The sequence below is a fragment of the Salpingoeca rosetta genome, assembly GCF_000188695.1.
Source record: "Salpingoeca rosetta unplaced genomic scaffold supercont1.16, whole genome shotgun sequence".
NCBI classification, from domain to species: domain Eukaryota; class Choanoflagellata; order Craspedida; family Salpingoecidae; genus Salpingoeca; species Salpingoeca rosetta.
This window is the reverse complement of record NW_004754918.1, coordinates 660973-683283: the sequence shown is the minus strand read 5'-3', so window position 1 is coordinate 683283 and position 22311 is coordinate 660973. Positions and strand designations below refer to the sequence as shown.

At 53.8% G+C, this 22311-nt stretch overlaps 2 protein-coding genes across 2 annotated transcripts in view; one reads left to right on the top strand and one right to left on the bottom strand.

Annotated features, from left to right (window-relative positions):
- Positions 1-15861, bottom strand: part of PTSG_07124 (uncharacterized protein) — a 17711-nt gene extending 1850 nt beyond the window's left edge. Inside the window, exons 1-41 of the mRNA XM_004992484.1 lie at positions 15819-15861; positions 15428-15519; positions 14903-15121; positions 14576-14688; positions 14133-14253; positions 13766-13865; positions 13340-13450; positions 12933-13026; positions 11862-12642; positions 11516-11606; positions 11069-11175; positions 10743-10870; positions 10364-10433; positions 10041-10128; positions 9720-9815; positions 9417-9516; positions 9055-9144; positions 8681-8868; positions 8443-8498; positions 8112-8195; positions 7801-7880; positions 7466-7544; positions 7155-7253; positions 6708-6866; positions 6313-6410; positions 6074-6149; positions 5745-5846; positions 5420-5526; positions 4579-5179; positions 4197-4319; positions 3926-3996; positions 3424-3556; positions 3101-3253; positions 2836-2892; positions 2600-2695; positions 2214-2338; positions 1909-1984; positions 1592-1697; positions 872-1195; positions 528-656; positions 248-320 (exon numbers count right to left, since the gene is read on the bottom strand). Of these exons, the coding sequence (XP_004992541.1) occupies positions 248-320; positions 528-656; positions 872-1195; positions 1592-1697; positions 1909-1984; positions 2214-2338; positions 2600-2695; positions 2836-2892; positions 3101-3253; positions 3424-3556; positions 3926-3996; positions 4197-4319; positions 4579-5179; positions 5420-5526; positions 5745-5846; positions 6074-6149; positions 6313-6410; positions 6708-6866; positions 7155-7253; positions 7466-7544; positions 7801-7880; positions 8112-8195; positions 8443-8498; positions 8681-8868; positions 9055-9144; positions 9417-9516; positions 9720-9815; positions 10041-10128; positions 10364-10433; positions 10743-10870; positions 11069-11175; positions 11516-11606; positions 11862-12642; positions 12933-13026; positions 13340-13450; positions 13766-13865; positions 14133-14253; positions 14576-14688; positions 14903-15121; positions 15428-15519; positions 15819-15831 (5609 nt within the window). The 5' untranslated portion in view covers positions 15832-15861. The remainder of the gene's footprint in view (positions 1-247; positions 321-527; positions 657-871; positions 1196-1591; positions 1698-1908; positions 1985-2213; positions 2339-2599; positions 2696-2835; positions 2893-3100; positions 3254-3423; positions 3557-3925; positions 3997-4196; positions 4320-4578; positions 5180-5419; positions 5527-5744; positions 5847-6073; positions 6150-6312; positions 6411-6707; positions 6867-7154; positions 7254-7465; positions 7545-7800; positions 7881-8111; positions 8196-8442; positions 8499-8680; positions 8869-9054; positions 9145-9416; positions 9517-9719; positions 9816-10040; positions 10129-10363; positions 10434-10742; positions 10871-11068; positions 11176-11515; positions 11607-11861; positions 12643-12932; positions 13027-13339; positions 13451-13765; positions 13866-14132; positions 14254-14575; positions 14689-14902; positions 15122-15427; positions 15520-15818) is intronic.
- An 8-nt stretch (positions 15862-15869) lies between these two features.
- PTSG_07123 (uncharacterized protein) overlaps positions 15870-22311 on the top strand; it is a 7352-nt gene continuing 910 nt past the window's right edge. Inside the window, exons 1-18 of the mRNA XM_004992483.1 lie at positions 15870-16006; positions 16222-16321; positions 16561-16628; positions 16738-16885; positions 17100-17206; positions 17456-17538; positions 17757-17917; positions 18104-18177; positions 18421-18471; positions 18749-18824; positions 19074-19205; positions 19483-19556; positions 19712-19775; positions 20057-20124; positions 20523-20579; positions 20906-20988; positions 21369-21546; positions 22059-22177. Coding sequence (XP_004992540.1) covers positions 15959-16006; positions 16222-16321; positions 16561-16628; positions 16738-16885; positions 17100-17206; positions 17456-17538; positions 17757-17917; positions 18104-18177; positions 18421-18471; positions 18749-18824; positions 19074-19205; positions 19483-19556; positions 19712-19775; positions 20057-20124; positions 20523-20579; positions 20906-20988; positions 21369-21546; positions 22059-22177 — 1691 coding nt within the window. The 5' untranslated portion in view covers positions 15870-15958. The remainder of the gene's footprint in view (positions 16007-16221; positions 16322-16560; positions 16629-16737; positions 16886-17099; positions 17207-17455; positions 17539-17756; positions 17918-18103; positions 18178-18420; positions 18472-18748; positions 18825-19073; positions 19206-19482; positions 19557-19711; positions 19776-20056; positions 20125-20522; positions 20580-20905; positions 20989-21368; positions 21547-22058; positions 22178-22311) is intronic.

The following is a 22311-nucleotide window of genomic DNA, read 5'->3' as shown; positions in this document are numbered from 1 at the left end:
GTGTGTGTGTGTGTGTGTGTGTGTGTGTGTGTGTGGTGTGTGTGTGTGTGTGTGTGTGTGTGTGTGTAGGTGGTGGGTGTGTGTGTGTGGGTGTGTGGGTGCGTGCGTGTGGGTGTATGTAGTATGCAGGTGAGAGGTATCTTTAAGCTTATGAGAGTGAGTCCGTAACAATGGGCCAAATTACCACGAAATTAAGGACAACGTCAACCAAGACACCCTTGAACAGTGCATGTGCGCTCCTTCTCACCTCAGTGTCATGCCGGTTGAAGAAGAAGTAACGACAATGGTGCCATCTTCACCACCAGACAAAATCACCCGTCCTGCAAAACAAAACAGCACAAACACCGCGAGGATCAGCATCAGTGTGATGGGTGAAAACTCCACGCAGAGACATGCCTGCGTGCGTCGCATACATGCACGTCCAAGTGCGCGCCACAAGCCCACACGCTCCTTCAACATGAGTACCAAAATCTCAACGCCCCTCCTCCACCCCCACCACCCAGCGCCCTTCTCGACCACAGGCACACCATCAAGGGAGAAGACGACACAGCCAACGACGGTGCTGTGCGGCAGAAACTTCGCCTCCATCTCAACGGAGTCGAGGTTGAACAGCCGCAAGACGCCATTGCTGTACCCGGCAACGCAGTGTTTTGCATCTGCATACGTGCGTGCGTGCGTGCGTGTGTGTGTGTGTGTGTGTGTATGCGTGTGCGTGTGTGTGTGGTGGGGATTGTTGGCAACTTGCACGTGTCAACAGCGTTGCAGCCACCCACTCTCAACAAAACGCATGCACACACACACGCACACAGCCCCAACCCCAACACACACGCCCCACAGTTTTGATCAAATCAGATCACACGGCACAGCGCACCTGGCGAAAAGGCGACACATGTTGCCCGCAGGGAGGCGTCTGCAACCTGGAAGTGCATAATCTGTTCTGCAACATCGCCATTCCACACACGCACGCTCCCGTCGTCCCCACACGACGCAAAGAAGGGGCCGGCGTGCGCAAGCGCAATGTCACGAATACATGTAGTGTGCGCAGAGCCAAGACGCACAGCAGCGCCCTCACGCCAGTGCAGCACCCAGGAGATTCCTGCTGTTGTTGCAACCATTGCCATGCCCAACACGTCATCCACGCTGCTGGCCACAATGCTGTCGTTCACAGACAACTCCCCTTCCAGTTTCAGCGTGCCTGCATGCATGAGAAGACCAGGAAACACGTGCACGCGTGCGTGCGTGTGGCTTCGTGAGGAACACCCATTTGGAGAGGCACGCAGTGGCGGCAAGTAACACCCCTTGCATGCAATGTGCAAGAAGCAACATTTGCGCATCTTTTACCATACCACACTTACGCGACCACACACACACACACACACACACACACACACACACACACACACACACACACACACACACACACACACACACACACACAAAGCATGCATGACCAGCACAAGCACATCAACAAACGCACACGCACACATCAACAAACGCACACACATGCACACTTCAACGAACGCACACGCATAAGCCACAACACGCAAGCCCCACCACAGCCCCGTCACACCCACTGCCTCTCTGGGCACACCTTGATCTTCATCATTGAGCGTAAAGAGCGATGCGACCCCAGATGTGTCACAAAGCATCACCATGGGCCCAGCTGCGTGCACGCGTGTCAGTGGATGATCACGTGCCTGTCGGAATTGTGGCGTGAGTAGCAGCCGTGATATGATGAGCATGTACACGTGAAACTCATGAAGTGCATGACGTGCACGACGCGCATGACGCACAATGCACTCGCTTTCACATACACACACGCAGACACGTACGCGCGCACTGGTGTACTGTTCTATCTGCTCGTACCCACAAACAAAGTGTGAAACACACGCGCGTTCTATCACGCACCTGCCAGGACATGACGCAAGAGTTGTCGCGTGTGTCCCACGCAGAGAGCAGGCCGTCTGCATGGCCAACAAGAAGACTGAACAGAGAGATGACGGCAAGAAGTGACGCAAGGTGAACACGTGTTTGAACTCAATGATCAGCAGTGATGACATAAACGATGACAGTCAGCAGAGGAAGGTGCCGCATGCAATTGTTCGACATTTACTCCATACACGCACACACGCACACACGCACGCACACGCACACGCACACGCACACGCACACGCACACACGCACAGTGAGCATGACGACGGGTGCGTACTCACATGCCGTTTGGCGTGTAGGCGAGCGACGTGCATGCAGGCTTAACAGACTGCATGCCGTCTTTGGTCTTCTGTGTTGGCGAGCGCGCATGCACGCCTGTTCTGTACACATTCAGCTCGTACTGGTCCTGATGATGATGATGATGATGATGATGATGATGATGATGATGATGATGATGATGATGATGATGATGATGATGATGATGATGATGTGCAGTGCCATATCGCAGGATGACAGTGAGTGTGTGCGTGGTATTAGAACCGCAGATGACATGTCGACGTGTTTGTGTGTGTTTGTGTGTGTTTGTGTGCGTGTGTGTTCCAAGCAAATGTGCTGGAATGCGGGAAGTGCAAGCACGCCAACACAGTAACCACCGCCACGGTGCAACCTTGGTGTCGTCGATGAAGAAGAAGAACACGGCATCATCTTCGCCCACAACTGCAAACTCATTGTAAATGCGCAAATCCCACGCAACCGCATGGCACTGCAACACACACACACACACACACACACACAAAGATGTACGCACATGCGCGTAGAACACGTGAGATGAAGCAGCTGCCCACACGAAAGTGACACAAAAAACACACGCACACGACCAACGCCAGCGTGTCATGGCATTACCGGCACATCCAGATGCGTTGTGCACAGCAGCGCTCCCGTGTTGACATTCCACAGGCACTGAACCGTTGCAACAGCACAAACATTGCAATGTGAGCAGCACCACAACTGCCAGACCATCGCACAGCGACAAGGATGATGCGTGCACGCAACCATCGCCACCGCATCACAACCAAATCCGAGCAACAGAAACAACAGCGCAACTCACAACCACCTCGTCACTCATCATCGCCTACCAACGTCCACCACGTGACTGTGTTTATCTCACCAAACTCGGGTCCTGGTAGTGCCCGAGGGTAAGCAGCAGGCGATCATCCTGGGAGAAGGCCATTGCCGTTACAGCGGAGAGGTGGTAGCAGAGTGTGTGCTTGCAGGCACCGGTGACCCCGTCCCACACACGAATCTCCGAGCGCTCTTGACCCTGTTGGCGACGTTCAACAATACACAAAGCAGTCACACATGGCGTGAGAAGGAGAGAATGCGCACATACAAACGGCACACGGCACACACACGCACACATCGCAACACATCACAGACACACAACGCACACGCCACACACGCAACCACCACAAGCCGCAACATGACGCACACCTTGTAGCGCGCGCTTGCTGATGCAAAGACAGCGCCGTCCTGCGAGATTGCGAGACAGGAGATGTCGGTCTTGTGGCCCAGGAGATGCTGCTGCTGGCGCGCTTCAACATCTTCAACAACAACACACGCGCCGCTGTTGCCGTGGAATGGAGGGGGTGGGGGTGGAGTGAGGGAAATCAATGTGACGTGGAAACGGGCAAATTGTATGCGCTCAAACCAGCGGACACGCAGATACACACCAATGACATACATGAACGAATGCAAACAGGGCAAGCCGACAGACAAATGCACAAACACACACAGGCATTGGCACACACACACACACACGCACACACACACACACACACACACACACACACACACACACACACAAGCACACAAGCACACAAGCACACAAGCACACACACACAAGCACACAAGCAAATACACATACACGCACATATACACACATACACGTACATATACAAACACGGGCATTGACAGGCCCTCCCTGTGCTCAGACCTTGCAAAGAGAAGGCGACCAGAGGCCGCGTGCCACAAAATGCACGAACCGCCAGTTGAATTTACGCCAATCTGAACATGACATTGCGCCAATGATACGGAGAGTGAGACTGATGGACATGATGGAGAATTTGGAAGACGAGGAAAGGCGTCCAAACAAACACATGGCATGCGTTTGTGCACTCATTGACTTAACAAAAACGTTCAACGCAAGCAAAAACACAAACAAGCGAGCAACCAAACAGCGATCTCCACTGTCTCGCTCTTCTCACCGCTGTTGCAAGCTGCAGTCCTGCTTGTTCCGGTGCCGCTGTGTATATCGTTGACGGAAGCGGCGCCCACGTCCTCCGTGCACGCGCGTGTGTCGCAATTGCAGGAACGGGCCGTGCCTCCATCTGCATGAAATCGCGTGCCATAGACACAAATGAAGGGTGGCAATACCATCCAGACGGTGATGTGAACGGATGGGCCCGGAAGTAACTTGCTGTGCTCGTCTTGTGTGTGTGTGTGTGTGTGTGTGTGTGTGCACCAGTGCGTATGTGCGCGTACGTGCACTTGTGTGCGCCTTGTCCATACGTTGGAAACACTGCGCACAGGCCCGAGGCTCCCTTGTCCCCGAACAAACAACGACAGCAACAACAGGTCAATACACACCTCGTCCAGGATGGCTTGCTCAATGACGTCAGCGCCACTGTCTGCTGCAGCTGCTTGCTCGCCATGGTCGCCAGCATCCGCAATGTCCCTTCGTGGACCTTCTTTTTCTCGCTGCTGCTGCTGTTGGCGCTGTTGTTGCTGTTGCTGTTGCTGTCGGTCTGGTGCATGCACGCGTTGCGTTGCTGGTTTCACAGCCAACGGCGATGGTGTCTGGGGCGCCTCAACATCACGGCTCTGTTGCTCGTCGTTGACGACATAAGTCGAAACGCTGGCATCATCGTCACTCACACCATCAGCCTCACCCTCATCATCGTCATCCTCTTTCTCACCACCGCCCTTCTTCATTCCCGTATCGTCTGTGAGCACCTCCACCTCCACTTCCATCGGCACGCGTGCCCTCCCCTCTGTGGCTGCCGATGCTGCTGTCGTGTCAGCGGGCTTCGTGGTCGCGGTGGGCTTCGCTGTGGCTGTCGCTGCCATTGCCGCGTTTTCCTTATTCGCCCGTGCTGCCGCCGCCGCTGCTGCTGCTGTTGCTTCGTGTTTCGCTGCTGCATCTCCGCTCATCTCCAGTGTCCAAAACTGCATGTCGTCCAAGCTTGTCCTGTGACACAGTGTGATGTGATGTATTGTGGTGTCGTGTGTGTTTGCGCGCGTGTCGTGTTCATGGTGTGTGTGTGTGTGTGTGTGCGTGCGTGCGTGTGTGTGTGCGTGCGTGCGTGTGTGTGTGTGGCTGACTTCAAGACTCTCGCCTACTTTGCTTCCCAACACGTCACTGCACAACAACACCAACTTCGACTGCCATCACTTTCAAGACCATCATAGCACTTCCGGCGCCACTCACGAGATGAACTGGGCGATGGCGGATGCAAACTGGACGGCAGTGATGGGCGCTTCAAACGTGTGCTGCAGCATTGGCTGCTCGGCGCCCTGCATTGGCTCTGCCCACACCTGGCGACCAGATTGACACACAAACACACAAATTCACATACACGCACATTCAGACACAGATACACAACGACAGTCGCAACAGCAGCAGCAGCAGCAGCAGTCGAGGTGAGCAGAAAGCGAGCACATTCAACAGTTGTGCAAGTAAGCAACGTCGCCACTCCTTGTCCCACCACCCACAAAGTGTCTCACAGCATGTGTCACATCGGGTGCCAGCTTACCGTGAGCGTGGACAAAGAAACCGACAGCACAAGTGTGCTGCCTTGTTTGCGGAACAGCAACAAGGACGTCACGCCACCGCTTGTCGCAGCCCCACACGACTTCTGCACACATGCACACACGCACATACACACACGCACATACACAACACACATGCACACACATACACACGCGTTGAATAATGAATAAGCACGAAGAAGTATGCGTGCACAGGTGTGTATTGTACAGAGCAAGGGGGGGGCAAAATGTGTTTGCACATGCGTACATACACACGACAGTGCTGCTTCTGCTGCTGCTGTGGCACCCCATCTGCAAATAAACATGCACGCACCTTGGCGATGATGGCGCCAGACTGCGTGCTGACCTTGAACACGTGCCCGTCAGATGTTCCCGCCCACACGTGTTGCCTGCAAGCAAGAAAATGGCGGTGAGCAACCGCAAACTTGCAGCAGATGAATGTTACAAGGCAAGTTCTGCAAACTTACAATCTGAATGCACACATATTGATGAACACACACGCGCACATGCAATAATACACAGCACACGTGCATTAATACACAGCACACGTACGCTTCGTCGTCGGTGCAGAGTGACGTGATGGTGAACGGTTTTGGGCGCTTTTTCCTGCTGGATTCCCTGGACGCCAATGACAAACGCGTTTGCACGAGCTGCAGCACAACGTGTTCGTACATGCATGAAAGTCAACCAGTGAACACAGGAAAAAGTTGATGACGGGGTCACATGCTGGCATCATATGACGTCAACCGAGAAGATAAGTACACATGGAGTGTCTCCACAATCATATGCAAGCACAAAAGCACGAAGACAACCAGCGCACAAACAACGCCCGTGCTAGTAGGGACCCTGTCTGGCTCGCTGTCACTCCTCTTGCTGCTTTCTCTGTCTTCCAGTCCCCTCCTCGTTCACACCACCTCACACAACAGCACACAGACGAGCACACCAACCTGCTCGAAGGACAGGGCGTCCAGCAGCGTGATTGCGTCAGGGCGCGGTGCAACAACAGCGAGAAAGCGGTCGTTGCCTGCAAGCGCCATTGCAGATGCAAACGGGTGCGTTGCATACGTGTCGGCCGAACCAAACTCCGCAACTTGCACAGGCGTCCACTGCACAGAAGTGTGTGTGTGTGAATGTGTGAGTGAATGTGAATGTGCGCGTGTGTATGTGAATGTGTGTGAATGTTTATGTGTGTGTATGTGTGCAAACGTTAAAGTAGCGTCAAACATTTGTTCCAAGTGCATGCTGCTGGTGATGGATCTCAGTCACGCACGCGAGTCGACAACATTCAAGCAAACAGTGTACCCCTGTTGATACACACACACACGCACGCACACGCACACACACACACACAACCATTTCTCATACAATCACGGTCCATCGCAGTCCCGACTGACCGATGCCGTGGAGATGGCGAACAAGCGACCGTCAGCACCCAAGGTGTAAATTCGCTCTCCGTCACTCGACGCCAGGATGGCAAGCACACACGCGTCGTGCTGATCATGGCAATGGGGTAATGACGGGTGGGACGGCAGAGGAACGGGTGAACGGGTGAGGCAAGCGTTGGAATTGACGAAGAATGATGCGTTTGGAACAGTAGGTGATTTGACCCCAAGATAATGCAATCACACCAGCGTAGCGTGCTTGCAGATCGTCTTCATATGTCAACAATGCACACAATGCCGAATAAAACTCACATTGTACTCACATTGTCCAGCACGCTGACTTGCTGCTTTGCATCCAAATCAAACAAGCGAACCTGCCCAGACTCGAAACCGGCAAACAGACTGAACAGGACAGAGAACACAGACCACAACCATGGGCGCAGGCGCAGGAGACATGAACCACACACGATCATCATCATCATCGTCATCGTCATCAGCAACAGCAGCAGCAGCATCGTCATCAGCAACAGCAGCAGCAGCAGCAGCAGCAGCACATGTGCACCGCAAGCAGGCAGCAGCACGCAACATTGCTCAAGAACAAGAGCAAGATGGAGAAGAACAACAACAAATAACCAAAACACCTGCGGTTGCACCTCACATTGGCTGTTTGGGGTGGAAACAGAGGCACGTTGGTTTGTCTGTGATGGCCTGGAATTGGTCAACTTGCTGCCGCGTCTCCTGTCAATTAGAGGTGTGTGTGTGTGCAAGTGTGTGTATGTGTGTGTGCGTTTGTGAACTGTAGCAGGCAAGCATGTACTTGAAGCAAACATATCATAAAGCAAGCCAAGACTCGGCAGGTACAGGGTGACACGTGTGCATACGTACATGTACACACCAATCTGCATGCATGCACACGAACCCCACGTAATGCACAGCATGTTCACGACGCAATCGCACATGCACCCGCACCTGGCTCCAGATCCTGATGTCTCTGTCCTGGCCAGCTGTTGCAAAGAGCGGCTGCGTTGGATGCGATGCCAGCACCTCCGCGGGCTGCACAACAACAAGCAGCAATGCAGTTACTCGTGTGAGCGGTGATGTCTGTTGGGGGCAGGCAGGTGTATGTGGGTGGGAATGCGTGCGGGTATGCGTGTTTGTTTGGTTGTTTGGTTGTTTGCTTGTTTGTTTGGTTGTTTGGTTGTTTGTTTGTTTGTTTGTTTCCGCGCGTGGCGTGTGCGTGCATGTGCGTGCATGTGCGTGCATGTGCGTGTATGTGTGAGTGTGCTCTTGTAACAAGCACCTTCAAGTGCGTGCGGACGACGGTCTGATACTGCTTGTCCTCCGGTGAGAATATGCCTGCAGGTAATCGCCAGCAATGTGGGGCATCAATGCAACACACAATGTGTGCATGTGCGTACCATCTCACAATCCAGACACACGCTTCGAGTACATGCACTGATCCACTCCCACCACAACCACAACCACAACCATCACCACCACCATCACCACCACCACCATCACCACAACCAACGACTCACCGATGGTGCCATCCGTTACAGTGCAGAGACAACGCAGCTTCATGTCCGTGCACACAGAAGCCACCTTCGCCGCATGCACAACCTCCAGCTTGTAGTCGTCAAAGCCAAAGTCCCACGTGCGCAGGCGCCCCTCTGTATCCGCAGTGACACACCCGGCCGATGACGCAGACACACAGCAGATGGCCGTGCTGTGGCGGTGGAGACCGCGGTGCAGAGAAGGGAAGTGGAGGAGGTGGTGAGAAGTGTGGTGAAATCGCAGTAACGAGAATGTGTAAGGGGGCATGGACAGGTTGTGAAGGGAAGGAGGGTGGTGATATGCACACGGACGTGCTGTTGAAAACATGCTTGATTGGACCACACGATCAATTGCGTACTTTTGGGAGTGAAGCGGGAGCGCGGAGGAGAGAGAAATGGAGTTGAGGTTGACAACGAACAGAGACCCCTTGTTGCCGCCAATCAACGCCCTGGTTGGGAACAACGAGTGTGTGTGTGTGTGTGTGTGTGTGTGTGTGTATGTGTGCATGAGGGTGAGAGTGAGAGAGTAAGCGAGACGGTGCGGGTGTGCACATGTGTGCAGCTACCCGAGCCACAATCAAGTATCAACGAAACCCACCACTAGTTGACGCAGGGTAGCGTGTGCGTTCGATATTCACAATGACGCCACAAGCATTCCCCCCCCCCTTTCTTCTCCATGATCAACACCACCACAGCTGCGACCACAGTCCACAGCGTGCACCTTGCATGGTCGTGGGTCGGGACAGCAAACGCAATGCCGTGGAATTGCACGCCGCTCGCGTGGTGCCGACGCAGATCAATGGGGCAGCAGTGCAGACGGTCTGCAGCAATATGTGTGGAGTGCATCGTGAAAGGGGGAAGGATTGTCATTGCACATGTGTTTGTTGTGTATGTTATGTGCGTGATGGGTGTGGGCGTGTGCACGTATGTGTGTGCATGTGTGAAGCGCTGTCAAAATAATGTGTGCAAAGCGTGAGAGTGCCAGGAGAAGTGCTGGCACAATAGCGCACATCTGCAATCTCACCTCCTTTGCATCGCCAGACGCGAATGTTGTCGCGGCCACACGAGATGAGACGTGTGTTGTCGTGCGGATAAAACGCGATCTTCTCCACACTTGCATCTGCACTCAAAAGTGAGCAATGAGATGTGCACGTGAAGAAGGTGCAGATACTCACACGCACGTTCTTACATGCATGCATGCACGTTTTCAATAGTATGCATGTTCACGCACGTACGCGCACTCAAGGGCACGCACACGTGCACTTCCAGTCATACAAACAACCAAATCACACAAAACAACCAACAACCATCGCCAACACCAGCGCCACAATCTTCTTTGTCCCACCTGTTGTTGCGCTGAGGAGACGCGACCATTTGCGCCTGGAATCCGTCGCCGCCGCCCACACGCCGACACTCGTCTTCATGTGTGGCGCCTGCAGTGGTGGTCGTGGTAGCAGTGGCCGAGATTGTCGTGAACGTGAGAGAGTCGTGGCGGTGGTGGAGAGAGTGGTCGTGACAGTGAGAACGAGACCTGTTGCCTCATTGAACAAGTCATGACCAAACGCAAAGCAAAACGTGCGACCACTAATCTTGAAACACCGTGCTCAATTCCCATGCACGCACAAGCCCCACCACCATCACCAGCAAGGGGTTGCTTGTTCAACGAACCGTGAGAACAACGGCAATGCGCTGACCAGACACGTCGACAGCAATGTGCGACACCGTCTTGTAGAACACCCTGAATGTACCGTCGACAAGCAGGAAAGTGCGAGACACGCGTGAATTGCAAAACTATACAGTCGCATTCAAACGACCATTGATCAGTATTTGTTGTCTCGCCATCTCCACTCAAACCACAGCAGCTCAGCGTACGCAGATTACTACACACATACACACACGCACACACGCACACGCACACACGCACACGCGCACACACGCGCACACACGCGCACACACGCGCACACAAAGGTGACAAGAGCAGAGAGTAGAGTCATAAGACCACCCTTCCTCGAACACACGCAAACAAGAGCGTGCTGACAGAACGCACTTTGACCAGAGCGGGCGCAAGTTTGTTGGTGTGGCCGCCCATGTGCACACGAGAAACGACTTGCTGTCCTCAGACGTCGCCGCTGTTGCTACCACATCGCCAGATCGGCTCTTGGCCACGTGGGTGAACTGCAACGTCGTGGCGATGGTGATCGTGGCGGTGATGGGGTGCATGAATAAGAACGAGTGAGCGGATGAACGCTGCATGGCGCACCGAGGTGCCTTCCGCCAATTCATCAGACATTCTGCCTCTCCAACACGGCTGTCAACATCAACACCAACATCAACCCCAATAGCAACCCCAGCGATGCACGCAGGAGTGCTCACCGTGAACTTTGCCTCGCCCGTCTGCGTTGGGTGCACGAGAGGCGGGGTGACAACTTGCTCGTTGTTGATCCAGTTGTGCAACACCAGTCGCGATTTCGCAGCGTACACTGGATGATGGTGATGGTGGGTGTGGTGGTAGTGGTGGTGGTGGTGGTGGTGGTGGTGGTGGTGGTGGTGGTGGGTGTGGTGGTGGTGGTGGTGATGATGATGGTGGTGGTGGTGGCGAAACAAGAGACGTGTTTGTGTGAGAATGAGGAGGCAATGCAGAAATTGCTTGTTCAATTCCATACCCGTGTCATATTGCACGTTACCCTGCACCCACGCTAACATTACATGAACGACTCACCAACACCACCAAAAAACCACAAATGGCACGAGCAAGCAGTGGCACCTCGAGACAACCACTTCATCAACCACTGATACAATGCGATGGTTTTGTGTCCTCACCGATGGTGGTCCGCGAGAGCCACTGCGCGCCGCCCCCGCAATTAGGCGACAGGCCGACGACACCGCGAAGCTTGATGGACGCGTGTGCACCCTGAACGCATCACACGGGTGCACAGCCACACATGCATGCCATGAGCAATGGACGCAAAGAAACACAAACGCTCGAAATGAAGCGTCTCAGTGACCCAGACTTGCAACTTACATTTGAAACTTAAACAGCTGCGACAACCAAAACCATGACTTTCAACAAATGCAATGACGAATGCCAAACAAGCAACCGCAACACACACACACATATGTATATATATATATATATATATATATATATACATATATATATACGTACGTGCTGTCCATCATCAGCATCGTGCCTCCGTCGCCGCTGCTGTCGATCCACGACAACCGGAGAAGCCATGGCCGTTGTTGACGACGCAGCTCTGCTCTGTTGCTGCTGCTGCTGCTGTTGTTGTTGTCTTTGTGGTTGCTGCTGGCGCTGTTGTTGTTTGGTGCCGGCCTCATTGTCTGCAAATGATTGCGTGTGTGGTGCTGCTGGAGTTCTCACGATGCGACCGCGCGGCACGGGCGTTGTTTCCACTTCACCCCGGACTCCTTGGCCTTTTCGTGGCCTCGTCTTGCTTGCAGGCACACCCGCTTCTCGCCTTATGCGTGCCCCTCCGCCTCTTGCGCCAATTGCTGATGTGAACGCTCGCGGCACTGAGTCCAACAGTTCCTGCTCCTCATCATCATCATCATGAGCGGCAGCAGCATCATCGACATCGTCATCGTCACCATTGTGGTGCTGTGCAAACGCATCGCTGGTGTGTCCAGCATACCTTCCGTGCTGCTGTGGAACATCGTGCTGGGAAATACTGCCTGTACCAGCCCTCACAGCTTGCGTTGCATGCTGCTGCTGCTGCTGTTTGGTGCGTGCAAACGCGCTGTGCCGTGTGATCGGTTGCTCGTGTGCCGCAATCGCCCGCTGGTGCGGTCGTCTCCCTGTTGGTGAGTGCGCACTCATATCAGTCCGCTGTGCACGCGTGCTGTAGGGAAGGCCACGCGCTGGCTGTGTGACTGCATCATGGTCTGCCCGTCTGTGCTGTCGCGAACGCTGCACTTGCTCCTCATTTCTACAGTGTCAACACAAGTCAGTCAGGAATCACAGCATGATGAGAACAGCGTCACGATGACAAGGTGGGCAAACCCATGACGCAAATACACGCACAGGATTGAAACCAACCAAACAAACAAACAAACAAACAAACAAACAAACAAACAAACAAACAAACAAACAAACAAACAAACAAACAAACAAACAAACAAACAAACAAACAAACAAACAAACGACCACTGGAGTCACAGTCACGCCTGTCCGAAGCAACCTCCCTTCTCCTCTTCCTCCCCATTCTCATCTCATCACCGTGCAAGTCCCGTCTCTGTGTTGAGTCTGTGCGGGTCGACGCCAACAACGGGAAATGCATCAGACCGCCCGGGAACAAACTTCACGTCTTGCTCTGACACAAGAAAGCGATGGGAGAGATGAGGGTGGTAATGGAAGTTCGAAGAATGTCATCTGGTGTGTGTGTGTGTGTGTGTGTGTGTGTGTGTGTATCTGTGTGTGTGTGTGTGTATGTGTGTATCTGTGTGTGTGTGTGTGTGTGTGTCTGTATGTGTCTGTCCCTGTATGTGTCTGTGTGCGCATTCTGTTTCATGCAAGGTAGCGAAGATGTGGATCATCAACACAAAAGCATCTGCAGCTTGACAACCCCACACACACACACACACTCTCTCTCTCTCTCTTAAAGCACCGCCGTCACCGTGTCTCACCCTGCATTGTGTCCGGGGTGTAGTGTCGCATGACGGCTGCTCCCTTCTTCAGCTTGCGGTGCACTGCAGCTTGATACTGTGGCGGCAGCTGGCCAGCCCGCACAACGCCATCTGGTTGTAGTCGTGGTCGTGGTCGTGGTTGTTGAGGATCAACAGGTGACAGCATGCATCCGGCGCGATATGTTGTGAGCTGTGCAGTTGAAGGAGTTGGCCTGTGGGCGTGGGAATCCCCCCCCCCACACACACACACACATTGAACAACACAACCTGCACAACAAAATACACACACATACACACATACATTGAACAACACAACCTCCACAACAAAATACACACACATACATACACACATACATACACACACATAAACACACATTGCACATTGCACATCGTACATCGTACGTGTCCACGCAGCACAACCCTGACCTGTTGGTGGGGCTTCGGTGCGATAGACAGGAACCATGTCTTCGCCAAAGTCCTGCTGAGGAAACAGCATCAGCGCATACATGTCGTGCCAGGCCTTGCCCTACGGTGTGCACCGCGGCGGTGGGATTGCGCGTGGAGTTGGTTCAAGCAGGGGCACGTGAGTTTGGTTAGGATTCAGTGAGGGCTGAACATGATGCAACTAATTGCACTGGTGCACGGGTACCCAGAAATGTATACGCATGTACACACAAGCACATGTGCACACACACACACACACACACACACACACACACACACGCACACACACATATGCACACAAACACACGAATACCCTCCCCCGCCTCTCCTCGCCTCCAATTTGACCCACCTTGGGCGTGAACATGCGCATGGGACGCGGCAGGGACGTGTGCTTGAAGAACTGGTCAGATGTGAACACGCCGCGAACGCTCATGTTTGCACACAGCTTGATCGACTTCAGGTACACAAACCTGAACAACGGATGGGCAACGTTTCAAGTGTGCGGGATGCGTGAACGACAGTGCAGGGAGACCGATGAGGTGCAACAACAACAGTCGTTTAACGCACACACACACATGTACACATATGTACACACACGCGCGCACGCTCTAGAATTCCGTGGCTGTGCACAGCTCAACCCCGCTTCCTCCTTCGGCCATTGTGCACACACACAACCCTCTCAGCCAACACTATGCACCGATGTGCATCCAAGTCTTCCATCTACAGCAACACACACACGCACACACGCACGTGTCGCATCACGTCGCATCAAGCCACGCCAACGCCACATACTTGCGGTTGAGGTAGAGGGAGAGTAGCATGGTGAGATCAATGACAAACAGCGTCCACTGCAGCGGCATGTTGACGACGGGAAACTGCAACCACGTGGACGTTGCCTTGAACTCCTATCCACAGACAAGAACCCAAAACATGAAACCCTGAGTAATCACGGATGCACACACGTAGCAACGTGCAGGCACGCGCGCGCACACGCACACACGCACACGCACAGCAGTAGAGTACAGAGGCCATCACAGTGTGGAAACCAAAACAAGTACAACAGGAAAATACACAGCTCCACTACCAGGTCCTGTGCTCTGCGCCACATCACGAACCAACCTTGTAGAGGTTTGAGAAGGAGACGCGGATGACGACGCCACCTTTGACGGCCGCCTCCAGGTGGATGACAAAGGGTTTGTCCCTTGCAGGACGGTACTGGATGTACACGAACCGGCCCACAAGGCCCAGAGACTGGGACGTTGCCTTTGGGAACTGCATGTAATTGCTGGCAGGCACAGATCCGCTGATGCGATACACATTCGTGCGCAGGATTTTGTCCTGCATGTCGCAAGCACACACCGCATGTGGCGTTGGTGTGAATGAACGCGAACATGGGAGGCAGCACTTTGTGTGTGTGTGTGTCTGTGTGTGTGTGTATGCGAATGCGTGTGTGTGTGTCTGTCTGTCTGTCTGTATATATGTGTGTGTGTGTGTGTGTGTGTGTTTGCGTGTGTGTGTATGTGTATGTGAATGTGTGTGTATGCGAATGCGTGTGTGTGGTGCATGTCTGTGCGCGCGTGTGGTGTGCAGGATCCGATCGCCTGGGCGTGGCGTGAGTCGCACTGTAATGTTAGCTGGCCTTACCATGACGCGGTTCACTTCGCCACTGCGGCTGCATTGTTTCCAGTCACCAGCACCAAAGTGCTTGAACACGTCCACCAACGGCAGTTGCCATGCTGTCCAGGGTTTGTCCATGGGGGTAAAATGGGTGAAGAGGAAAGGTGAACAGAGAAGAACGCGGTCAGTGATGACCACACATCACACATCACACACACACACACACACACACACACACACACACACTCACTCACTCACACTCACTCACTCACACACACTCACTCACACACACACACACTCACTCACTCACACACACACACACACACACACACACACACACACACACACACACACACACACACACACACACACACACACACACACACACACACACACACACACACACACACACACACACCTTTGCCGCTCATCGTTGTTGGTCGCCGCCGTTTCAAAATTTGGCCGGCAGTGTTTGCACATTCGACAGCATAAACAGTAGCGGATATCAGTGGCAACAAAAGAAGACGAAGGCGACCAACAAACCAACCGAGCAAGAAGATGAGCAGCGCCATGGAGAAGCTTGAGCAGTGGCTCGAGATGGACATGGTATACGAGAGAGACGAGCGAAGAGCACGCGAGCGGGCAAGAGTGGTGACTCGGGTGGGGTGGTGGGAGGAGTGATTGGGTGAAACTGCATTGCGCTTTCCCTTGCGTTTGCGCTTGCGCGTTTTGGCAAGGACACCCATGTCCACTGTCCGGAGCTGTTCCCACCAAGTCACACCGCATCTCCTGCCGCTTCTGCTCGTCCTTGCTTCTTTCAGTGGGGTCCAACCAAGGAGGAAGCTCAGGAGTTGAAGAACAAGAAGAACATGGCGGCCATTGAGTCCCAGTTTGGGAAGCGCATCGCCTTTGGCACAGCAGGTAAGAGAACTCCCTTTGAACAAGTATCAGCAGAGGCGTAAGGCTTATTGTTGCTGTCACTGCAGTTCGTTTTGCTCGTGCTTCGTCAACACAGCGCACACACACACACACATGAACACACACTCTCTCTCACACCCACCCACACACACATGAACACACTCACACTCACACTCACACTCACTCACTCACTCACTCACACACACACACACACACACACACACGATTTGCCTTCGTGCCAGGCCTGCGTGGTCCAATGAAGACTGGATGGGCTTGCATGAACGACCTGACCGTGATCCAGGCATCCCAGGTGTGTGGGTTTCGTCACACGCTGGAAAATATCACAACGTGAATCGTACGATCCTCGGTCGTGTGACTGCCTTCGCTGACGAATGCCTTTGCTTGATGCGCGTGTGCAGGGCCTTGCCAAGTACTTGGAGGCGCAGAATGGAACGACGGACTTCCGGGTGGTGATTGGCCACGACTCGCGGCACAACTCTCGCCGCTTTGCTCGTCGCGCCGCCACGGCCTTCCTTTCCCTTGGCGCCGAAGTCATCCTCTTCTCCGGTTTGTCTGTGTGTGTATGTCTGTGTGGCTGTGGCTGTGTGTGTGTGTGCCTGTGTGTGTGTGTGTCTTTGTCTGTGTGTGTGTGTGTCTGCCTGTCCGTATGTCTGGTTGTGCGTATTTGTTGAAGTTGAGCAAACGCGTGTGGTGTCTAAACCAGCCCACTTGCCTTGTTTTCTGATTCTCTCCCCTCCCCTATCCGTTGTACACCGTGCAGACGTTGTGCCAACGCCCATGATCCCATTTGCTGTGTCGCACCACAAGTGTGCCGCAGGCATCATGGTCACTGCCTCCCACAACCCAAAGCAGGACAACGGCTACAAGGTCCGTCATCACATCACTGCTGCTGCTGCTACTACTTGCCGCTGTTGTTGCCTGTTGTTGCCAACGTTGAGATGTTGTGCTCCTGCCATCGATGGCGCTTTGTTGTGGCACTGTTGCGACACCCAATTACAACGACAACGTCTCTTTCCCACCTAATGCACAACCACTAATTCACCTCCTCCTCCTCCTCCTCCTCCTCCTCCTCCTCCTCCTCCTCCTCCTCCTCCTCCTCCTCCTCCTTGTGTGCAGGTGTACTGGAGCAACGGTGCGCAGATCATCCCCCCACACGACGCCGGCATTGCCAAGAGCATCGATGCCCACTCCAACCCATGGTGTGACACCACGTGTGCGTGCCTATGCATTTGTGTTATGCAGCACGTGTCACTTCACCACACCCGTGAAGTTGTCATGTACTGGTAACCACGTCGCTTGCTTGCTTGCTGACTTTATGCCCTTCCCTACTTCCCTACCCACCTTCCCCTCACCTTCTTTGCTCTACCCTCCCTCCACTCCCGCCCCCAAACAACACCAACAACACCAACAACACCAGGGCGAGTGCATGGGACGAGCAGATTGCAGAGAAGAGCGAGCGCTGCCACTGCACGCTGGCTGAAACGAGCGCGGCCTACTTCAAGGCCATTACCGCCAACAGCTTCCTCGATGCAGACGTTCCACGCGATGGCATCACCTTCACCTACACCGCCATGCACGGTGCGTGTGTTGGGCGGGGGGAGGAGTGTGTGTTGTATTTGTATTTGTGTATCTACTTATCTGTCTGTCTGTCTGTTTGTACATGTGCACCACCACCCCCTCCCTACCGAAGTGCTTCACCACCATGCGTGGTCTGCCTGCACATGCTGTTGACTGTTGACTGATGACTGATGCTGCGCCCTGCAGGTGTTGGCTGGAAGTACTGTCAGCGCGCCTTTGAGGCATTTGGGCTTCCCCGCTTCTGCGACGTCGAGAAGCAGGTTTGTTTGGTCGTCTTTCTGTCCTGCTTTTCGCCTCTTATTTCTCTGCTTCCTTGAAATCCCTGCCCCTCTCCATCTCTTTCTTTGCGCACTGCTGTCGCGAGTGAATCCTATCTATCACCAATGAATGCTTGCTTGATCCCTGCTTCTTTACCCCTTTCGCCCATCTCAATACCATTGGCCGCCATCTCTAACCGCCCCCGCCCCCTCCACCCCTTTCCCACTGTCCCCCTCCCCCACCAGGTCTCCCCAGACCCGGAGTTTCCGACTGTCGAGTACCCAAACCCAGAGGAGGTGCGCCCGTACATGTTTCGCTGCCACGGTTTTCTTGGCGCACTGCCCTACTTCCTTTCACTGCCCCGGCCCGTTGTCCGCATTCGCTCTCATCGTTCAAGCTCAATCAACTTGTCAAAGTTCTGTGCATCGCCCATCGTCCATCGCATTTGTGCATGCATGCATGCATGCGTGCGTGACCTCTCTTACACCTCCTCCCTCTGTCCCCCTCGCTCGCCTTCGTTGCTTGTCCTTGATTCTCCTTCCCCCTCCCCCCCTCTCCTTCACCTCAATTCAGGGCAAGGGCGCACTGACGCTGGCCATTGAGACAGCAGAGGCCAACAACTCCTCCGTCATTCTCGCCAACGACCCAGGTCCCCCGCTCTCTGTGCTATGCACCAATCTTTGTTGTTTTTGTGTGTGTGTGTGTGTGTGTGTGTGTGTGTGTGTGTGTTGTGTTGTTTTTGTTTTTTGTTTTTTTGGTTGCTTCTCGCTGTGTCACCCCATGTACCCTCGCTGCATTGCGTGGCATGGGCATGGTTCCCATGCGCCACATGCGTCACACCTCTCACTTATGCTCACGTTGCGGTTTCATGCGCGTGTGTTTCTGTGGACGACAACAGATGCGGATCGCCTGGCTGTTGCCTGCAAGCACGATGGTCAGTGGCAGATTCTCAACGGAAACCAGATTGGCTCCCTTCTTGGCTGGTGGGTGTTCACCAACTACGTCAAGCGCAACCCAGAATGCAAGAAAGGTAGCCGCTTGAGGGCTGTGCTTTGTCTCTTGTTTGCTTCCCTGCTTGCTTGCTTGCTTGCTTGCTTGCTTGCTTGCTTCCTTGCTTGCTTGCTTCCTTGCTTGCTTGCTTGCTTCCTTGTGTGTGTGTGTGTGTGTGTGTGTGTGTGTGTGTGTGTGTGTGTGTGTGTGTGTGTGTGTGTGTGTGCGTGCGTGTGCGTGTGCGTGCGCTTGCTTGCTCGTCACTTCTTCCCCAACAACCGCTGCCAACCCCCTACCCCCCGCGCTTCTTGAAATAGACGACCTGTACATGGTTGCGTCGACTGTCTCCTCCAAGATGCTCGGCACCATGGCTGCGGCAGAGGGCTTCAACGTGAGCACAGCACGATGAGTCTTGGTCCTGTATGAAAGCTGCCTCGCCACTCGCTTGGCTGGCTGGTTGTTAAGCTGTCTTTTGTCATGCCATCCGCCTACTTACTCACGCACACACACGCACATGCACGTACATGCATTGTTGCTCACCTGTAGTTTGTGGAGACGCTGACCGGCTTCAAGTGGATGGGCAACAAGGCACGCGACCTCCAACAAGAAGGTGTTGCGTGTGGTGCTGCTGTGTGTGCTTGCGCTGTCTGCCATGTGCATGCTGCAATGCTGCTGCTGCTGTTGGGCGCAGGCACCTACGCAACGTCATGCCGTGCCGCATGCTTGGCCCTGGGTCCTCGGACAACAGTCATCCACAACCTAAATGCACAACCCAATGCACAATCTGTGCGCACACTCACGCGATCTTTGCACTTGAACTCCTCGTTCGCTGTGTTGTGTGCCTTCCCCCCCCCCTTTCTTTCTGCGTCCGTCAATTTCCGTCGTGCGCAGGCAAGACGGTCCTGTTCAGCTTCGAGGAGGCCATTGGCTTCTGCATCGGCACCACCGTTGTCGACAAGGTGGTCTTGCTTCGATCATTGCTTTGGGTTGTTGTTGTTGTTGTTGTTGTTGTTGTTGTTGTTGTTGTTGTTGTTGTTGTTGTTGTTGTTGTTGTTGTTGTTGTTGTTTGCTGTTGTTGTTGCTTGTTGTTGTTGTTGTTGTTGTTGTTGTTGTTGTTGTTGTTGTTGTTGTTGTTGTTGTTGTTGTTGTTGTTGTCGTTGTCGTTGTTGTTTGTTGTTGGATGTGCGTGTGTGCGTGTGTGTGCGTATGTACATGTGTCTTCTGTCTCTCTACCTCTCTGTGTCTGTAGCTGTGTCTGTGTTCTGCTTCTGTTCCCTATCCTCCCCTTTCGCCTCATCGACGTTGCCCTGCGTTGCATGCGCTTCATTTCGACTGCACGCGTCCGAAACCACTACAGGACGGCGTGAACGCCAGTGCCGTTATGGCTGAGCTCTGCCTCTACCTCGCTGCCCAAGTAAGGAATCGTGCGCTTGCTGCTGATCGTGTTGAGTAGTGATGGCGGTGGTTGGCGTTGGTTGCTTGTGTGTGCTTTGCTGTTTTGTGTTTTGTTTGGTTGTTTATTCGCCGCCTACCCGACTGTTGGGCGCCTGACTGCGTCGCATTGCGTGCATTGCCACCACAAGCACATTGCTGTTTGCACACGTCACACACACACAGCCAAAACATGCATGCACGCGACATGCAACACCCCCCCCCTCACTCGCACTCGCACACAACACAACATACATGTATGTGTGCGCAATCCTCATGTCCGCACGCTGTGCTGTCGCGATTATTCAGGGCAAGACGCTGGTGGACTGCCTGAATGACCTGTACACCAAGTACGGCTACCACTGCACCTTTAACTCCTACTACATCTGCGGGTAAGCGCCAATTTCCCGACATTGCATCATCATGGTCAACGAGAGCTTACGCTTGCTGCACTGCTTGTGCTGTCGCCGGTAAACGAATTGTACCGCGCTGTCGTTTGAGTGTTGTTACATTATGTTAGTTTGTTTTTGAAGGGCCCACATTGCTTTGTTTGGGTTTGGGTTTGGGTTTTGGTTTTGTTTGTTCATTTATCACCGCCAACACTCCGCGTGCTGCCCTCGTTCCTTTTTTCGTTCTTCCGCTTGACGCGCAAACTCACCCCAAATCCCCACCCCACCACACACCCACACCTCGGTGTCCTCCCCCCCCCAAAAAAAAACAAAAACCCATACCAATGCAATGATGCAATGAACAACACCGCCGGCGTCTGCAGTGAACAGGCGACCATTGACGCCATCTTCTCGCGCATCCGCCACTATGATGGCGGGGATGCCTCTGGTGCGGTGGTCTATCCATCCGTTGTTGCCGACGTGCAAGTGCTCAGCGTGCGCGACGTCACCCTCGGCACGGACTCGGCCCAACCAGACGGCAAATGCCTCCTCCCACAGCAGGTCAGCTGACACGTGTGTGTGTGTGTGTGTGTGTGTGTGTGTGTGTGTGTGTGTGTGTGTGTGTGTGTGTGTGTGTGTTGGTGTGTGTTGGTGTGTGTGTGTGTGTGTTGGTGTGTGGGTGTGGGGGGGGTGGGTGTTGGTGTGTTGGTGTGTGTGTGGGTGCGTGCATGCACCGTGTATGTGTACACTGTCTATGTATGCACCGTGCATGTGTGTACTGTCTATGTATGCACCGTGTATGTGTACACTGTCTATGTATGCACCGTGTATGTGTACACTGTCTATGTATGCACCGTGTATGTGTACACTGTCTATGTATGCACCGTGCATGTGTGTACTGTCTATGTGTATCTCCCATTTGTTTGTGCTGTATTTCCCCATGCAACTGCCTTGCTTTGTCTGCTTGTCCCCTCACACCCTCACCCCCTTCTCTCCCTTGCCCACCCTCAACACGCACACGTGCACGGGTGCCTCCTTTGTACCCTTCTTCCACTCGTCTTTTCGGACTGCAGAGCGGGCACATGGTGACGTTCAAGTTTGCCAATGACTGCGTGCTGACGCTGCGTACCAGCGGTACGGAGCCCAAGATCAAGTTCTACAGCGAGATCAAGGCGCCCATGCCTAGCGACGGGTATGCATGTGGACGTACTCTGAGTGTGTCTGTCTGTGATGATGATGATGATGATGATGATGATGATGATGATGATGATGATGATGATGATGGTGGTGGTGGTGGTGGTGGTGGTGGTGGTGGTGGTGGTGGTG